Source organism: Cottoperca gobio, chromosome 11, assembly GCF_900634415.1.
Source record: "Cottoperca gobio chromosome 11, fCotGob3.1, whole genome shotgun sequence".
Taxonomy (NCBI): Eukaryota; Metazoa; Chordata; class Actinopteri; order Perciformes; family Bovichtidae; genus Cottoperca; species Cottoperca gobio.
In genome coordinates, this window is record NC_041365.1 from 10,311,722 (window position 1) to 10,332,436 (window position 20,715).

Genomic DNA, 20,715 nt, shown 5'->3' on the forward strand with positions numbered 1-20,715 from the left:
CTGCTGATTTATTGAATTTATCAAAAAGCTCAATTCTCTTGAATTCAAGAATAAGCTCCAAATGCCAAGGGAATAGGGAATCAACATGGGAGAGGAAAGGTACGTGCAGCTAAGCTTTGTGCTAGGCAGTCTCTCAAAGCTACACCGTCACCACGGCGTATAAAGCTACAAGTGCTTGTTAAAGGATACAACGAGGAGTGAAAGAGTGAAAAGAGTGTACTGTGTAAACACGATATGCCTACGTGCTGACTAGCATCATTCGGATGCTTACACGCTGTATTCAAACGTGGAGCAAGGTAGACAGAAAACTATGGAAGGATATGAGCTGCTGTGAGTGACTACTATCATAAGGATGCCCTTGTCGATGGCGGCACCAGGGGGAAAGTGCTGATCACCACACTGTGTTGCGACACCATATGCTTTGCGAACAAACACTGCGGTTGGATGTCAGAGGGGAAATGGCGTGGCATTCAAGGTGGCGAACATCGAACGGAGAGGTGAGCGATGCTGCTGACTGAGCACCTACGTATATCCCCAAAGTCTGTCCAATTATCCCGCCGTATTCACGACACTGAATGTACTTCCCTCTATATTCTCTGCAGATTTAACCCATGCTTGGGGAGGGAAGGCAGGCTTTGCTAGGCTAGTAGTTGTCAGCTACCGACTGCAACAGCACTGTCAGCCATCCCTTTGATTATCACCCAGAGGTCACCCTGCATTGAGCCGAATCGTGGGGTCCTGGGTGTCAACGGAGCCAAGACGTCAAAGGAGTCACCTTTAAAGGATAATAAGAAGACTGCTGACTGACTGCAGACCACCCAGAGGGGGATCCGTGCTTTTCACATGAATATAAATGTAATATTGACAGGAAATCTTCCCCTGGAGAGAGGAAGGAAAAAGACAGCAGAAGAGACGAAGCAAGTGAAAGGGAGTGAGAATAAATGAGAAGAGTGCAGGAGGACTGAACACTCCGGTTCGTTTCACACCGTTAAACCATCTGAAGCATCCGCTGGTGACTACTGGTTGATGGGCCGGTGCGAGGACTGTGTTATCATAAACATTTGGGATTCACTTCATGGAGGCACTTTAATGATGCTTTTAGCATAATTTCCACACTGTAATGTGAAGTGAAGGGCAAGCAGCGTCTTTCTGTCTGCCTGTAGCTTCTGTGAACCTTATAAATATTGGTTATTGGGACGAGGGTAGTGATGGAGGCGGACTGCACCACAGGCTTCAACCCCGCGGCTTAAACCAAGGCATTGGTAAAAAAACTCTCCAAAATCAATATCATTGCTTTTTTTTGACACCTTAGTGACGTTTAGCCCAGTTTATTCTATAATATTTTTGAAGGTAATGAAGTTAGGGCTGGGCAAAATATCAATATTATATAGATTTATTCATATCAGATAGATAGATATAGATAGATATCGGCTTAGACTTTTGATATCGTAATATGACATGCGTGTTGTGTTTTCTTGGTTTTAAATTAAGAGATTTTCAGAAAATAAATAAAAATAACCAACAACAAATCTTATTACACTGTAAGAAAAAATGTCTTTGACATGCCAGGATTCAAAAATAGAAACCAGGAAGGAATTTTACCTTTGAAGAATAAAACAAATAACACAAATCCACATGCGTCATATCAGTTCTGGTCATATCCAAAGAAAGCAAATGTTAGCTTTAAGTTTATATTTTGATATTACGTATGTATAACATCAAAGCTGAGGGTGCATTGTCAAAATCTATAGGATGTTAGAGTTGTTTCACTAATTCTAAGCTGTCGACACGGAGAAAAAAAGAGAAGACTGTTAAAAAAAAAAGTACAAAAGAAAAGCTTTGTTTTCATCCGGGCTGTTATCAGCAGAAGCCGACTGCAGGGAGAATAGGAAGGGATGATTTCCATAAAGACTGGCTGTTGTCTGAAAGCAAGCAGCTGTCAGGTGGAATTACCTCTCCATCACAGACACCACAATCGAGGGCGCCCTTCCCATAATTCAGTCTGATTGGCTCAAGGGGAAAATGGCAGCCTGCGGAGAGTGAGGCGAGCGGCTGGTTGACAGGTTTGCATCTGCGAAGCTAGACGCGGCGTTTACCTGTTATCATTCTGTCTGCTCAACGTGTCAGTTTTCACAGTTCGGAAAGCTACCTGAACAAAGTGACATAGAGAATGGAGTCCACGGTGTGAGGAGGCAAATGTGTGCCTATACTCACACAAACAACAAACAACAAACACAAACACAAACACACACACGCAATTGGTGTCTTGATCTATTATTATGCCGCCATATATAGTAGACCAAATTGCTGCTTATATTGAAATAGAATAAATAGAGTAAATAGGCTTATTCGCCTTTTTGGCAAAAGTTAGATGAGAACGTCAATACCACGCTCGTGTCTTGGCTCTAAGTTTAGGGCTGGATCTAAGAGGCGATTAGCTTAGTTTAGCATGAGGACTAGAAAGAGCTCATTTGCTAAGCTGGGCTAATCACCTCCTAGCTATTGCTTCATATTTAGCGTATAGACACGAGAGTGGCATCAATCTTCTCAAACAAAAGCCTCTTACAAAATCTCCAATAACTTATTTTGCTAATATTTTACAATAACACAATGTGATCAAACTGTCACAGTCCAAACAGACACCAATACAGATGTGGATAAATGTGCTCAAACACACACATTTACGTTTTTGTATTCATAGACTTTAGGACAAGCATGTATATGAACATAGACACAAACATGTTGTTGTGTGTGAATGCACACACACACATATACAATCTTATGTGTATACAAGCACACACACGCACAGACTTACACTTGAATACACACACATACTCCACACCTATGCTAAGTGCTCTTATCTGTGACTTGGGTAGAGGTGAGTGACAGGAAGGGAGGCATAGGGGGGGGGGAGTGTCCTTTAGGTATCTTAATTATGGCTCCTCTCCTCCCTCTTGCTGTCACCATCCCCGGGGGAGGGCAAGACAAAAGGAAGGCAATGTTTCATCTCTGCTGCCTTGGTATTTCAAATTCCAAGGAGAGTAAGAAGAGAGAGACAGCAGGGTGTTACATTGGAGGAAGAGGAGGAAATCAAGCGTCGCTTCCCTTTTCCGTCTTCTTGCCTCTTTTCCAGCTTTGTTTAAAATAAGTCACCTTAATAAAAGCATTTTAATGCCGTCATGGCAAGAAAAAAGGCACAACTTGATTACTGTGACGGTTTTATTTAATGAGCTTAAAGCCTCTAGCTCTGACTTGCTATTTGTTTATTACTTTGTTGAGGAGAGATATATGTGACAAAATGGAGCAGAGGGAGAGAGGGAATGAGGCTGAATGCTAGTCTCGATTTACACCTTCCTCAAAGCGCACCTGGGTTTTTTCGTCCACCCCCACCAGGGGAATGCTGCTCCGCCATGACAGAGAGGAGGGTGTCAGAGACACCTTGGCAGGTAGGCAGATACAAAGACAGCCTGCTGTTAATTATTGATGGGAATAAATTGCACTCATTGGATGTTTGGCAGGGGAACACATAGTGGATGTGAATACAAATGTGTCTATGAATGTGTGTGTACCGAGGAGAGAAAAAAAGATGGCAAGAGAAAACGGAATGAAGCAAAAGAGAAGGGGGTTAGAGAGGATGAGGAGGAGGAGGAGCCGATAAAAGGATGCGAGTGATACCTGGTGAAGACACATTAGAGAGATGCAGAGAGAGTCTATAAAAGCAAACTACTCCTTTGTGTCTCTCGCAAGTGTGATAAAAGTACAGAACAGGATGCACAGAATGCTGGCCTTTACGTTTCTGTGAACGAAACAAGGGGACATTCAAAAACAAACTATTATACTCGAATGCTAATAGAAAATGATTTTGTGAATGTGCCAGCACGCTCACACCTATGCAAACTAACATACCTAAAAAGGTCACCTCTTTTGTTTTGGGACGCAAGACCTCTCTCGTGAAAATATTTACTGAGAAAAGGGGAGCAATGCAAAGTGTGGTCTTAAAATGAGATGGGCAAATAGCACCGCTTCTTATCTGTATTCTGAGAGCCTGGCCTCTTATAAATATTGGAAGAAGGTCACTGGTGGGGAGAGGAAACGGCCAAATGGTGCATTTGAGAAATGGCACACCTGAGCACTGCGCGGAATATCATCTCCTCCTGTCAAATCTCATCCCGTTTGATCAAAATAATTGCCACCTTCATCGTTATCGTCAATTCTGTCATCTTCACTGGCGCCGTCGCCATTCTCCATCTCATCAGGGCTTCTTTGGCTTAAAGTGGGGGGGGGGGGATTTCTGGATCAGATCAAATGTGGACCATCTCGTCTGAGAAAATCACTCATAGTGTAACATCATAGTCATCACCATATTTATTGCTTTAATGCTACTGACAATTTGCTCACCTATTTATATATTCTGACACCAGCAAATCTTCGGCTAGTACAAAAATATCCTGGTTTAGCCACGCGGGCTCGTCTATCACAGACGTCCAGAGAGATGGCCCTGCTGTGCTTTAGTCTGTGATGATTCTCTCTTCAGTCAGCAAGGAAATTAAACATTTAGAAGAGAAAAATGAGAAAAGGACAGCTGCTAGCCTGAACTTAATGTCGACATACATTTAATAATATGACTGATGTTCTTGTTCTGGCACCACAGCTCTTCAGGAGTGTAGCTAAGAAGTTAGAAAAGCCAGTTAACAATCTGCTAAAAGTGCAAAGATGCAACAATCAACATTCAGTCACAACTAATATTCAATACAATGCTCAATAAGTGCTTACCCTGAAAGTGTGTTTTACTCAAATGTGGGTCTATGTCTGTCGACCTTCATCTCTGTATTACTGAAACAGCTGGACTCATCTGCTTTCACTTTAGCAGGCTAATATTACTGCACAACATAGGACAAGCGGCTGGTCATACTTCAGTCACAGGTGGTTGGTTTGCCGTGAAATAATACCACGCACACACTTACTCCTACACTTAACTTGAGTCCACGTAACCACTTGAAACAAGGGAACACATGAATGAAGTCTTGACGCTGGATTGTATGAGACTACAGCGTGAGCGTCAGTAAGATAAAACAGACCTGCATGCACCACAGTGGCCTCCCATACAGCCATACATACGCAGTTACACACCCACATTCAAGAGTCGTCTTACATTAGAGTGAACACGTTTGTCATTAAACAGCAAAGTACTGCGGAAAATTACTTTCTATAAAACTGTGTTTATGGACAAAACCAGTTTTGCAGAGCTTTCACATCCATCAATGTCTATTAAGCGTGTAAAGTGTGCGAAGTGTGTAAAGTGTACTCCCTGGTGGGAGCTGAACAGGCAACAAAGTGCTTATGATAAGGCAAGAGGAAGTGACGTTGCTAACTTGTTTTTAAACACTCCTTACCTTGGCCATTTGGGCCTGCACCCCGGTGGCTTTGAGAGACGACACGGCCTTCTGTGCTGCAGCTGGGCTGTCAAAATCCACAAAGCCATAGCCTGCAGAGAGAGAGGAAGAGAGAGACAGAAGAAGAAAAGACAGGCATTAGTAAAGAAAAAATGAAGGCAGATGACTAACAAGGAGAATGACAGGCACTCGGTAATTGTAACAGTAATAGGTTGGTAACATGACTACAGAGGCTGCCAGTTCTCATATCTAGTGAGCACTACATTGTTTGATAATTAGCGACACTGACGTTCATAGGGGGATGCTATGCATCTTAATTAGTAGCATGGATGAGCGATTTAGTAATAACAAATCCCGGCACCCTGCCCACCTCCACCTCCACACATACACTGACACACGTATGCATATGCAAACACGCACACAAAAACAAACACGCACTGAGAAGCATGCAGAACACACACCTTCACTGTTGTAATTCTTTAGAGGAGACATTCCTAATTTGTGGTTCAATGACAACTCATATACATATTATGAAAAGTCCATAATTAAAGAAGTAGTACACACGTCTATTAATTCTTCAGACAGTTTTTTCACTTGTTCAGCCTTTTGATTTTCAGAGACTGTGAAGTTGGCTGGCCCACATCGTGTTCTTCAACACTCGGCATATTAACACAACCCCATTTCACAGCCTTTATAATCTTCTCCCCGGTAACAAATCTCTCAAAGGTTGGAAGCGTACCAGAAATGCTGCCATTTTTCTCCATATTTCTTCAACTCCATTTCTCAAACGTAGCCTTTCTGTCCACCTTCTTACTGTCTTTGTCCCTCTCTGTCTGTAAAACACTCTCACTGTCTCTCTCCCCCATATTTTTCCTGACTTTAACAGCCTCCAGCCCCCATCTGGAAATTCATCACCGGAGGAAAAAGCGCAGGGAATGAAATCTGTGGCTGTGATTTATGAGTTATTGTGATCCCGACGTTCTCCGGGATGTATCGGAGACGGGGGTCACGTCTGTGTTAATTAAAATTTGGTGGCGGATTAAAAGCAGTCAATGGTGCCCTATGATCCACTGTTTCAGAGGGAAAGTGTAATTAGAAAAGGATAATGGGTGTGAGGCGGGGGGAGACTCGCCACTGTGGTTACCCCATCATGTTTCAAACGATTATATACTAACACACGCATGAGCACACACATTCACACAACCTTACGTTCTCACGGTGCATTTTCATCATACCAACATCTCACTTTCCTGGACGTTCGAGGTGTGTGTGTCTGTGTGGTGGTGGTGGGGGTTGCGGTCATTTTCCTGTCGGATGGTGGTGAAGGAGTGTGGAGTAATGTGAAAATCATAACCTGTGGCGGAAGAGAAATCGAGTGCGAGGACTGATTAATGGCCAGCTGTTAAGAGCGGGGCTGCGAGGGGCGGGTCTTTAATTGTGGAAATATGAAGAGCTGGAGCGAAAGGATTAAAATACAGGCGACAGTCAGGAAAACTGTACCCTTTCTTTAAAAATGCATGATTTTCTTAAAAGAGACTGCAAGTCGACAGTACATCCAGCCATTTTGTTGCATACGGAAATTGCTCATTTAATCAGTTTGTAAAACTTGACGTGCATGACAGCAGCTTATTAAAATGTATTTTAATTTGGAGGGTCGGTTCAAACAAATACAAAAAACCCCCATACTTTCGGTTTTGTCTATAGTGGTATCTCGGGATGCAAGTTTAGTGGATTTTGAGATGTCTGCAACCTGTTTCGGTTTATTTCACTTTAGGCATATATTGAATAATATCGATTAATCAGTGAATAAAAACAATGCTGTTTTCTTTCCATAAACTCCTCATTGAGCCTACTTGAAATACATTTTTGTCCGGTGAAGTCATTGGAGTCCGGCCCGCTCTCCTCTCAGTGCTGCTGACAGGACTGCTGAGGACAGTTACGATTGAGGTCGGAGTTGCTGACGTCTCACTTACGATATGAATTCCCAGTCACACAGTCGCTCCATTTTCTCCCATAGGTTTTCAGTTTGGTTGGGATCAGGTGACTGTGAAGCCTCTAGCATGTCATTCACACTATTTTTATACTCATTAAACTGTTAAGTGACACCTCACATGGAACCCATTTTATATCCAGGGTTGTACCTTTAATTTGTCACATGTTCGTGTTTCTCGGCTCACAGAGAGGTGAGTAATGGGCATACTGTTTTTTTGAAAGACAAGTTGCAGTTGAATCTTTTTAAATGCTCTGAGGACCAAAAACTAAAAAATCCATTCACCTAAGTTGCTCTGAAATGGAGGCAGAAAACTCAAAGATGGATCTCTCCAAGCGTGGGCAAGAAGAACAAAACTACCTGCATGGCTAGACACCACCAGAGGTAAGTGCTTTTATTTTGCTATTTGGGTCAACTAGCCTTTTAAACACAGATACTGCATTCTCTTTAGATCTAAGAACGCACATTAAAATAACCACATAGATTGTTACTGAGGCTCTCTGAGCGATAGCTGGTTCTCTTTAATAAGCAGAGTATTTCAATGGTGGATACCTGGGATCCCAAATTACACATTTAATATTCACCCTACTACCACCTGGAGTGCACTCATCAAACTTTCAGAAGGATAAGGATTTTAGAGACTGCTGACCTATATTCAGACAACACTGAATGGAGGAAAAGGTGAAGGGAAAAGCAGCGCGCACGAGCGAGAGAAAGGACGAGTACAAAAAAGGGGAGAGCGAGGAAGGATTATTTAGGGTTAGCAGAATGCACTGAATTGTCAGCTGTCTCCAATAATACATCCAGCTTGCTCACCCCTTGTGCAGGTATTAGAGGTGATCTATGCATAACTGTTCTATAATGTTGAATGTTTGATCTGTAGCCACAGGGTGAAACTGTTAAAGGCTTGTTATTTTGAGAAAGAAAATAATAATTGAGGGACACGGAGGCAGCTTGAGTCCATTTGTGCTTCAGGCAGAATGATTGTGAAGGTTATGGTGATTCAGAATCTGTGGATATGTGTGTGTGAGCTCCTCTGCTTCTATACTAGGGACAACCAGCTTCAGTATTAGACCACTGAAGTTATATCCTTTAGGGTGCAACGTGTAATACCGAGCCACCTTCTCCAAATAAATAGGGGGCAGCGTTTCACCTCTACTGCTGGGTTCAAACTATATACATTTACAGTCATCAATTATTTAACAAAACAGCCTACTATAGTACTACTTATAGTAGTTTGGTATTTACAGTGTATTCTTTCAATTGTGTATTCTATAGCTATATGTCTCTTTTAGTATTAATATGTATAGTGCATTTTTTACTGCTTTGCAAAGTGTGAATAACATGCTGCAGTAACACAATAATTAATCTATCCATCCATCCATTTATACATCTAACTTACTAACTAAGAGCCGGGCAACAATACAAACAATTTGACCAAACAGCTGAAACTCGGTCAAAGTGACACCGCCATCCAATAGTATGTTTACATTATCCATCTGAGCTTTACTGTGGCTCGGATTCGGCCAGCAAATTCGACCCCAGCACCAGGAGTCACAGGGGGCTCGTGCATTTGCGCTAACTGCTAGCGGAAGCTCCGCCCGTCTCCGCCGCACGCTCTATTACCCGCGACAAAGAGGACGAGGCGAGGGTGCGAGGCCGTTTTCTCGTTTCTGCCACTTTAAATTAAATCACATAAACAAACTGCATCTTCTGTATGTATGTTGTTGGTTAGTCATTGAGCAGAATAAAAAGTCTATTCACTTTTGGAGAAGTAGCAGGGTCAAGAAAACGTTACTCAATTTAAAACACACACACGGCTACACACAGAAGCAACTAGAAGAATGTGTCTCTGAAGCCAAGTACATGCTGTACTCTTACTGTATTCGACACAGGTACTCTAGAGTTACCATCTCAAGTGGGATGCAGAGGGCAAGGTGTTGCTTTGAAGCCTCCGCAACAACACAAACATCCAATCGATAGCTGTCACTTAAAAGCAGCTCAAAGTGACTGACCGCATACGTGGTTGCTGATAATGCTGTGCAGCTGCACACTAATGTGCACACAGGATGACTCAAGCACACATACAATATACACACACACGCACACAGCAGGATGACACACACACACACACACACAGTCACACACTATATGTACAGACACACAGACTGTCTCTCTGAGAGGAATAAAGAGAACATGAGCTGCCATATCATATTTCCTGGTCTGGCTCTAACAGGGAGCCTGTCAAGATAAAAGGACCATCTTCAATCAGTTACTACAGGATGGTGCTATGCTACCACTGCTTCTAGTCTCATGTAGCCCCATTGACTGTGCTCATATGAATGTGTGTGTATGAGACAAGGCAACATGGTCCCTCTGCAGCGGTGTAGAACTACAGTAGATGCCACCTCGGGCTACGCTCTACACAAAAGTCTTCAGTGGAGAGTGGAGATAAGGGACTCATTACAGTACGTGTATCGACGTATCAATCATCCATGCATCATTCATGGGCCGTCAAATTATGCTAATCCTAATTACTTCTGGGGAAATTACCATTCTTTATCTGCTAATAGTCGGGATTGTTTGGGGTTTCCTACCCACTATATTCACCAACGTTTTCCCCAATATTTCCATTTTTCACATTCTAATATTCAGCGCTAATGATCCCATTTTGCACAGCATACAATGGAATAATAATGCCTTAAGTATGAATAATGAATCATCGACAAGTCACGGAGCATTACAATGGTGTACAGGAAAAACAGTGTAATTGTTTACGTCCTTGTGAGTCATCAAGAGGAGGTCTGAAGCTGCTTTTGCACATGGGTGATTTATCAACGTGGTTACACGTATGTTAATAATTCGTACTTTGCATGTATAAAAAGTAATTATGGTTAATGGGGGAGATAGATGTGCCACACCATGGACAAATATGCATAACAATGCCTGTAATATGATTCTTATGATTCATGGTACAGCCGTAGTACTGCAATCATGTTGTTACAGTATGTGCATCATTGTGAACTCGATCTGCCGTCCAACTGCAGATGTGCAAATACTGCATTAAAGTATTAAGTATTAAGTATTAAAAATGGTGTAACTGTGTCTCATTTAACAAGGGAAAAAAAGGAAAATATTCACTGGTTTATGGCTGTAGCTGACAATCATTTGTTGATAATTATTTCCAGAATTTAGTCTAAAACTGTCGGAAGTCCAAAGATATCCAGTTTACAATTATACAATAAAAAAGAAAAGCCTATAACTTTCACATTCTTAAACTTGAACTAGCAAACATTCTGTGATAAAAACCTAAAACAATTACTTGCTTAATACAATGGTTGATGATTCTTTTTCTCTCCATCAAATCAATTAATTGTTTCAGCACTAGTGAAGCTTTTCAGGCCATTTCCATTTCTTTTTGTACATCACTGTACATGTCATATCTTTGGGTTGTTCACTGTTAATCGAACAAGACAAACAATCTGTCACCTGGGGTCTCTATTTTCTGAACTTCCTTAGACTTACTAATTAAACTATACATCGTAAAAAATATATGCTAGATGGATTTAAATTGAAATAATTATTTTAAGCAACTGTGACACATCTGAGAGACTGTCACTGAGTCATTGAGAGAGACAAAAGAAAAGTTGTGTGTGTAACATGTCCTCACAGAAACTATTCAGGAAAACCTTGTTGAAATATTTTATTGCTTATCCATTTATTGATGTCTTTGGTCAATTTGGGGGGTTTGTTGCAACCCTTGTGCCCTGCAGGGAGGGTGGGTGGTGGTTTCGGGAGGCTGCGGTGAGCTGTGCAAACACTGAGGGAGGTTTTAAATAGCAACCATGACTAACTGCAGCCGAGTCAAGACCGCCTTGGTCACACACCAAACCCAGAGGAGAGCATCCTCAGTAGGACTGCATTCCTCTGTCCTCCTCCATGTATCCTGCACCACCAGCGGCTGACTGACTGACATGCAGTGGCGTGTGAGTGAGTGTGTTTCTGTGCCTTTGTAGAACGGGCGTGTACGAATGCTTGTGTGTGACCTCCAACTTTTTTCATTCGTGCGTACGCGAGTAAACGTGAGAATCATAAATCCATCTGTCAGTCGAAGGATCCTGTAGAGAAACATCTGCAGTGCATTTTTGTTTTTTTACATTGCGTAATAAAATGTTATTTTGGGTAAGAGTCTTCTGACCACATCACCGCCGTCACAGCATTAACCCTGCGGAGAAGTGACAAGTCGACCGGCAACACTTGCCCAACAATACTACATCAACGTCTGACTTCCTATAAGCATTTATATTTCCATCTCATGGATACAACAGCTCATAGTGTTTCTGCACATATGAACCTTAAGACAAATCAGGACGATGAGCACAAACACATGAAATCACTTTCATGCACCCTCAGACTGCAGCTCTTGGAAATAAAGATCCCTCATTTACTTGTCCAGTGTCACCATCTTGCCTGCCTTGCACTAGGAGACAATATCCATTTGTTGTAAAATAACTCTCAGAGAGGGCTCTTCTACGTATATTAGACACAGGCGAGGAGATAGCGGTACAGGCAATTAACTTATCAACCCTGCAACATGGATTTATAGCAAAGGCATTCATCTCGGGCTGAGGCAGCCAGCCTATTGGCTGTATTGTATTTCTTGTCATCTTCTCTCGCAGGTGTAGGAGTGTCCTTGTCAGAGACCTGCAGTCGGGATCTGCAGAGGGCAAAGCGCCAAGGCTTTGGGCCACTGGCAGCTCATTGTGCCGAAGACAAACTGAGCAGGAGGTTGAAAAATCTAATTCCTCATCCAATATCTGTGCAAATGTTACAGATGAGCTCGCTACAGCAGCGACGCACCTACAGGATGGATGCATATAGTTGCACAAAGATTGGATGCACGTAAAGGATGATACTGCTTAACATTCATGCAACTGTGATGCGAGCAACACATTTTCTCTTTCCCGTAATTCCTTAGAAACTAATATTATATTGACTACCAAATCACAATGTAGGAAGTGTCACCATGAAGCTATTCCGGTAACACTGAAGCAAGGATGAAATGTGAAATACTACGTTAGATTAACATTTTCACAGGTCGAATATTAAAGTATTTCAACATATGGGTTCACAATAATGATCTTGTCTCCATCTCAGCGTTCCTTTTCTACCATCCTTCCTTTGTTCCTTAATTAATTCATATCTATTCACACTCATTAGCTATAGCACGGCACCATATGGCTTTCAGCTATAAATTCAGCATGGCAGTTGAAACACTATTTAAAATGTGTGTGTGTTGGAAGAGGTTTACAGTTATGTTAAAATGCACGTTGTGGTGTTAAAGAAAATGGCATCAAGACAAATGGAGTATGCTTTCAGAAGACCTATCTCTTACTCCTAGTTCTTTGAAGATACAATTATCTTCATAGACCTGAAGAGGCATTGAAAATAAAGTATTCACACATTTAAAGAGTGTGTATTCATTGCCGACAAGCTAAAAAAACCTCCTCTCCTAAACTACGATATGGCCTTCATTCAGATCTGTAAATGCCACCACTGCTCATTTCTCTGGTAGCTCCATCAGCTTGCTACACTAATAGCAAAACCTGATGTGTTTGGTACAACGCGAGAAGAGCACTCATGAAAGGTTTGAGACCTGAAGGGTGTTAATTACTTGTCAAGAAGTTGTTAAAACGAGACTTGTGGCAAAAAAACACTGAATGGCTTTACAGAACCCCTACACGGATATCTAAAAACACACACACAACAAGTCAATTCCAAAATACACACATGGCAGTACATACACAACTATGCATATCCCTACTATATACAACTGCACACACACACAAACACTCAAACTCAGATTAGAGAGTCAAACAACCTTGAATAGCTGCTCATTATGGTACCTGTTAAAGTGAAAATGCCACAAGCCGTATAAACACATTTTGACACAAAGAGCAGGTGCAGTCCTTTCAAACTTCTCTTTCACTTCCCCTATAGAGTGTCTTAAAATACCTGCACTCCCATCGTTCCGACTAGAGAACTTTAGTATTCATGCTGGGTGCCATCTTGTGTGCCACCATGCCATCCCCATTTCAGCGGCAGACTGTAATAAGCAATGTAATCACGTCGGATACCGGGCCGGAAAGCGCCACCGACTAGACGAGAGGACAGGCTAAATATTTGAACAAAGCCGGATCGATGAAAATCAAGCGCCCTCGGAACATGGAGTAAATCTCCAGGTAGAGACGGACATTTAAATCTGGACAAAGACAAAGTGTCCCATTCCCTTGTACGACTACGCGGCTCATTTCTTTTCTCTTGCATTTGTTAGTCATTCATGAGGAACGGCCTGGCCGCCCACAGCTAGCCTTCCTCTTCATTGCAGTTATGATTTATGCCTTCCTTAAATAATCAAGGGTATGATCATTAGTCAGGGGATGTGGAAGGGGCCAGAGCCTTGGCAGGTCGGTGGATGGCCGTATCTCTTGCCGTGGTTTCCCCGCCATCCACGGGTTAGGACCAGGATAAGAGATGACTGGAGGTACGCCCCTTCACCTTCCACCAGTGCCCTCGGAGGCATTTGTCAACAAGCAAGACAAGGAAGGGAGCTCTGGGATGTGATGTAAAATGGATCGAGCCGATGACGAGAGAAGAAAGCCACGGTGGTGACACACATCTGCAACAGATATTCTGTTTGTACTTTGTTGAAGTTTATTACAGATCGCTCTGTCTTTGTTTGGATCCAGACAGACAGTCAACAATAACACTTCAGAAATTAACAAATTCCTCAAATTTGCAATAAATCTGTGTGCAAAAATGCTCTTGGGAAACCTTGGTCTATTTTTGATCTGCGATTCTGTGGCCCCTGGGTTTCACCTTACCACGACCTCCACCGCACACATACACAATCATTAAAAAATAAATACATATACAGACGACAACCACCCTGCATGCACAAACAGCACAGGAAGTAGAGGGGGTACAAAAGGTCAGAGCTCAAGGAATGCGGCGCTGATGGCCTGGCTGCTTCTATTTACAACAGACTTGGCTAATACGATGTCTACTTGGGGAACAGACAACTTGGAACTTAACCAATGGAGGTCGAGAGGAGCAGGGGAGGCGAGGGGGGGAATATAGAAGAGAAGAGGAATTTTCGTGTGTGTTTGAGTGTGCATGTGATTGGGCGGGGGGTGCTAACAAAGGCTGCGGGTGTTATCCAATGAGGTTCTGCATGCTGAATCTGTCCGAATCAATGTGATTATCCCTCAGCTATTGCTAATTAGAGTCATTAATACGCAATGCAAGCAAGAAACGGCAAACTCTTTCTCTCCCTCACTCCTCCAGCCAATCTAGCCTCTTTCTGGAATGGCTTTTAGGGAACTGAGGCATTTGGAAAAGGTCCGCTGTTGGCCACATTTCAGTCGAGATTCTCATCTGCACATAATTCACTTTCAAAGGGCAGAGGGGGCGGCAAAGAGAATCCTTAATTGCGCCGGCACCATGTACAACATAGACAAATGTTTATATCTCAGCCCTCTAATGAGAAACCAATAACGGATGCAAAAAGCACTCTCTGCCTTTCTCCCCCCCACCCCCCCACACACCCTCACCCACACACACACACACACACACACACACACACACACACACACTCCTTTCCATCCTAACCCAAATATGCAGATACACATGCACATGACAATGAAAAACAAGCCTTTTTAGAGCGCGTCACCTCATTCATCAATAGCCCTTATGCTCAGAGTCATGCAATACTCTACTCAGGCACTGATGCAGCAATAAATCTGTTTTTATAGAATAACATTGGCCATATTTCTCCATTAGGCTGATCCTGTGGTAAGGGCATGGGGTGATTCAGATTGTAATGGTCAAGCTTCTGACAGGCTTTTAAATTGCACCACACAGAGGATACATATGCAGCCCAGCTACGCACAATTGATTCAGTATTGAAAAAGGCAAAGGAGTTCAGAGTCTACATTTTAGGAATAGTTTGCAAGGACATTGCTGCAAATTCGTTATAAGTTTTCCAGATGGGTATTCAATCAAACATATATTTTGCTTTAATCCTTACAATAAAATGTTTGTGATACCTCAAACATGATTTCCTATTTTGTACCAACAAATTCAAGTTAGCCTGTTTTACATTAAGTCCCCCACATAATACGGTAAAGGCGACAGTAATTCTTTCAAGATGCAAGTTTATGCAATGCCCTTGTGAGTTTTTAACATCCTCATACAAAATTGATGGCAAGTTACAGGGCAAAGAAAATGAGCAACAACAAACACACAGCCACAAGAGACTATCTTCTCATCTCATCTATCTCCCACCAGTCAGTGCGGTGGTCCGTTGCGGCAGAGCGCCAGTCAGGCCGGTGAATCTCAACGCAGCCTTATCTCCCAGCGGTGGAGGAGGAAACGGAGGTCCTTTAAAAGGGCTGAGGTCATTTCCTCTGCCTCCGGGCTCTGGCAGAAAAAATAAAATGTCTCCATTCGGTCAGCCCTGCTTTATTTCAAATGCAGCCGCTGCCTTTTAAGAGGCCCTCGTGGGCATGGATGGCAAATGAGCGGTTTTGCGTTCCCGCAATCCATTCCCTTTTCTCTCCCCCTTTTGCCATTCTCAATCCCTCACTCCGTCTGCGATGCATGCCCCCTAATCTCTGCTGTATTTCTACAGTAAATGTGAAACTGTAGAGACAGATATATAGATAATGTATGAGACCGTGAGAGAAAAACAGAGACAAAAAGGGAAGGAGAAGTGATGTGAGAGTGCGGAGGAGCAAGAGAGCGAAAGAAAGAGAGATGAATGCCTCACAGCGCTTGACAGTCCTAAAGCCCTTTCACAACTTCCTGTTACCATTTCCCTCTGAACTGGGCTACATCCAAAGCATGTGTGTGTATTTATCGGCAGTTTGTATGTGACTGACTGTTGTAGTATCCTTGCGAGAGCACGCCTGTGAGCGTGTAGCTGGAAGCCTGTATGTGTGTGTGTGTGTCATATAGTAAGGTAGGAGAGCGAGGGAATGAGTCAGCGCTGGAAAGATAGAGAGGCTCATTGAAAGGCCTGCGTGGTGCGGTGGTGGAGGAGAACAGGCAGAAAAGGGAGGCAGGCAGGCACACATGTTGTGATGTTAGGAAGAGGATTGATAGATCTGTTGCATGGCCACTGCTGCTGCAAGAGCCTAACACACCTCAGGCAGATGGATGAGGAGTGCGTGCGGGGGTACGATTAGTGTGTGCGCCCTTTGTGTTGGAGTGCGTGGGAGAGGTGTATTACAGGGTCTTGTTGTGCAGTTTTTGTGATGCGGTACTTCAAACAGGGCTTTTGCATCACTTTCACACACTCGTCCACTGAGGGAAAATGTATAGATCGATGGACGACAGCGGGGTAAAAATGTGTGTTCATGTTTACGCGTAGGCGCATGTTGGTTTATGTTTCGCATGCACACTAACATACGCATTTCCCCAACATCTGACCTGTAAGTACAGGAATAAGCGTCATCACTGTTTTTATGCTTCTCCACAACAGACAGCCGCTCCCACGCTCACTATTCCATCAGAGATCCATCTTACCAACATCCCTCATGTTCAATTTTATTCATTTCTTTCCTGTTTATCATCTTTTTTATAGGTGTTTTAACAAATACAAAACTTCTGCTGTAGAAAGGCAGTCTTTAACATTAACGTATTAAAGAATAATGGAATTATGTAGGTGTATGTAAGGGATACATGAACATAAGAATCATAATAAATATCATAAAGGATATATTGTACCAATACAGTGTAATTACACCATATTGTTACAGATTTATACAAAGTCAAATTGAAACAAAAGAATCAATAAAATGAAGAGGAGGGAAAAGATGTAGAGTAGAGAAGTTAGTCAGCGTGTACAAGCTATGTTCCCCTCTTTGTTTTGTTTTTTTTCCACGGGCTGATTGTCGATCTTTCTCTCTCTCGCAGAGATGACCTCGTCTCTATCCCATTTTTCTCACGTTGTTTTTGGCAGCACGCTCACTGAGCTGGACTAAACACAAATAACACAGAGGGGGAGGAGAGGAGGTGGAGCGTCAGAAGAGACTAGAGGAGAGGGATGCTCTCCGTGTGATGGTGGCACAGCAGTGATAAGCCGCCTCTCTGACATTTAAACAAGTGTTAGGGTCAGGGGGGTCAGATGACTGGAAACAATGCGTGACTAGATCAGGGCGATGTGTCGATTTCTCTTTGTTACGGGGAGCGCAGACGCACGCAAGCCCATCAGGCTTCAACACGCCTTCTTGGCTCGTTTATGCTGATACCTTCTCACCTCTTTGTGATTGTGAGATGCATATGTGGAGTTGTCGCAGCTGGAATTATGTTTTTGTGCTGATTCTCTTCTCCTTTACTTGTCTTTCAAACATTGAAGAAGTGTAATTTTCTCTTCAAGGTTACTCAGTCCGTCTCCTCACACGCTTACTTTCTCTTTGTACACATCTCCCATCTGTCCATCTCCTTCCCTCTCGCTGGGTGCAGAGCCTTTCCACTCGTAAAATATGTCTACTTATATTTGCTTTTTGGCATCTCAGCAGCGCTGCATTCCAGGAGGGTGACTTATGGGAAACATTGTCTCCCACACAACACAGTGCTAAGCTGAGCTGATTTTTTCAGTGTGCTGTGCATAACTCAGGTCAGCTGGACATGGAGAGGGATAACCTGCCCACGAGCCCAGTGCATTTCTTCCATCACAGAAATGGAAAGAGGTTTACCTCACCTTGACTTTTTTTACCAGCCTCATCTCCCTCAACTCTCTCTTCCTCCTCTTTAATCCACCCTTTGCAGTGTCCTGGACCTGTAGATACATCCTTTCTACTTACATGCAGCCCGTCTTGTCTCTAATAGCCCATTGGACTCACAAAAAAGGACCCGTCAAGATAATCAACCCTTTTTTTCCCTACCGTCTAACAGGCAGAGGTTATTTTCCTCAACATTTTGACCCTGAGCATGCCTGGCAGGATAAACTCAGGTGCGGAGCAGGGTTAAGAAGGCAGCTTCACCTTGGAAGGCCACACTTCAGAGCCCGGGAAACCACAAAAAGCAATTAAAAGTATTGATGGAACTTCAATAGCTCTTAAACAGTGCTGCCAGACACCTCGGGGCAAGTAGCACACTAATCTTTTTTCTTTTTTTTCCTCATCTCTCTATCGCTCCGTTCTCCCCCGTCCCCCGTCCCCCTCTTTCACTCTTTCTTCACCGAACACTAAGCTCGTTTTGATCATCACCAACTGATTGCGCACAAAAAAAACCCCTCAAAAAAAGCGTGTGATATGTATTTACAGCCGAGCGAGGCAGGTGGCTGAAATGAAGATAGAGCCAAGACCCCGGAAAGGTGAGCGTGACAATGATAGCAAATAGTTAATCTAATCCAGACGACCTTGTTAGCCCTCGAGTATGCGCGTATGTTCAAGCATGTAAATGTGTGTAGTGTGTGTGTGTGTGTGTGTGTTGTGTTCGAAAAAATTAGCTACTAATGTCATCACTGCATGTGCGCACCATTTACTGTGCAGACACTAATGGACCTTTTACAGAAAAACACCAAAAGATTGTCTTTCATATTACAAAACAGGAAATTGAAGAGGAGACAGGGAGGGGCTGAAACAGTGGCTGCTTGCCTGCTTATCCTCCTCTGAAGCAGGGCAGAGACATCTAAGAGCAGGTTGTTTACCCAAAGCCTTCCTGCCGTGTTAAGCCAGCTTCCCGCTAAATCACTGATTTACGGCGCAAGGCTTCCTCGGCTGATGTCTGAATTTACGGCTTGTATTGCTGTTCACCGTGACAGGACATAGTCTTAAAAGTGATGGCACTAAAACAAGATGGGTGTACAAGACAAATGAATGACTTACCTTTGCACTGGTTGGTGTTCTTATCCAGAATGGCCTTGGTTGACACTATTTTTCCATACCTGTAAAGACAGAGAAATACAATTGAGTGTTTTTGACCTACAGACCTTTGACTCTTGGGGCAGTCCACTAAGATTGCCATCTTATATGTGAAGCGTCTTATTCTCCATACTCTCCATTCCATTTAGTTGCAACTAGCAATATGCAAAGTCGCACAAATGTCACAAGTCACTGGAAAGAGCAATCACTTGAGGTTAATAAACGTTATGTTTATGGCTGACTTCAAATGAATGTGCAGTCCTCTGACATTTCAGTGACTCACTGAACATTTGCAAAAGGTCTAAAAGCATACAAGCACAGTGAACGATGTGAAAAGTTAAGTTGTTCTAATAGTATTAGTATAATAGTACGACATAGTAACTCCTGAGTAATTCTTATTACATCTGAACACAAAAAGCGTAGTGAGATAACAATAATGCTCATTTATTCTATTGCATAATAATCTGGTTTGATTCTGATAACCCAACATGTTTTGGCTATTAATTAGCACTTGAAAGAGTAAACACAATTTCAATATTTACTTGCATTTTTGCAATTTCTATAAATAAAACAAACAGCAAGCATTGCATTTACAATAAAGTCTATTTGTCATCTGCTTGGTATTTAGCTTGTTTGTGAACTGTTGACATTTCTATAACTGGTCTTCTTTTGTGATTATTATGTATTTGGATAATTCCTGTTTATACAATAAGATCTTAAGGGTCTAATACAATGTTCTTTAAATGTTCAATTGTATGGTAATTACAATTGATCATCCTTTGACATCTAAACTACCTATGTACAACATAGTATTCTTGTATACAGCTGGCAGAGCTCAGTACAAGGGTTTGTGTACAATTAGAAAAGCTTGACCTTAATTTGTATGGATGCTGTGTAGAGCTGAACAATGAATCAAAATGTTATTATAATCACAACATGGACAAGTGCAATATCCAAACCTCACGAGGTGCAATATTTGATAAAATACCACGAAACGTAGTAAATAAAGTGAGTACAAGTGATCAACAGTGTGCAAGATTTGAGTTATTTCCCTGATATAAGAAGCACAAGATGTCGTATTTGTCTCTGCGAAACCCAACAAAAAAGCTGAACTTGTCCCAAAAGTCCACCATGCTCATTGCGTCACTGAAAGGTATAGCATTTCTTTATTCCACAGTTCTGCATGCACAGTAGGTTGCTATGAATTTTTGGGAATTGAAAGATTGACCTTACTGTCTGACTGACAGTGAGTTATTCTATCTGCTTGTCTCAGCTGAAACTGCCACATTCTGCATTGTGTGCAGGGCGAGAAGCACTGTAAGTACAGTATGTGTGTGTGTGTGTGTGTGGCAATCTGCATGTGTGCATGTACTGCATGTTTTTATGTATGCGTGAGCGTGTG

The 20,715-nt window shown here is 42.6% G+C and overlaps 1 protein-coding gene across 1 annotated transcript in view; it reads right to left on the reverse strand.

Moving 5' to 3' along the window:
• The window catches only part of LOC115015461 (RNA-binding motif, single-stranded-interacting protein 3-like), a 185,299-nt gene that overhangs the window by 111,361 nt on the left and 53,223 nt on the right, over positions 1-20,715 (reverse strand). The window contains 2 exon segments of the mRNA XM_029442799.1: positions 5,394-5,485; positions 19,278-19,336. Coding sequence (XP_029298659.1) covers positions 5,394-5,485; positions 19,278-19,336 — 151 coding nt within the window.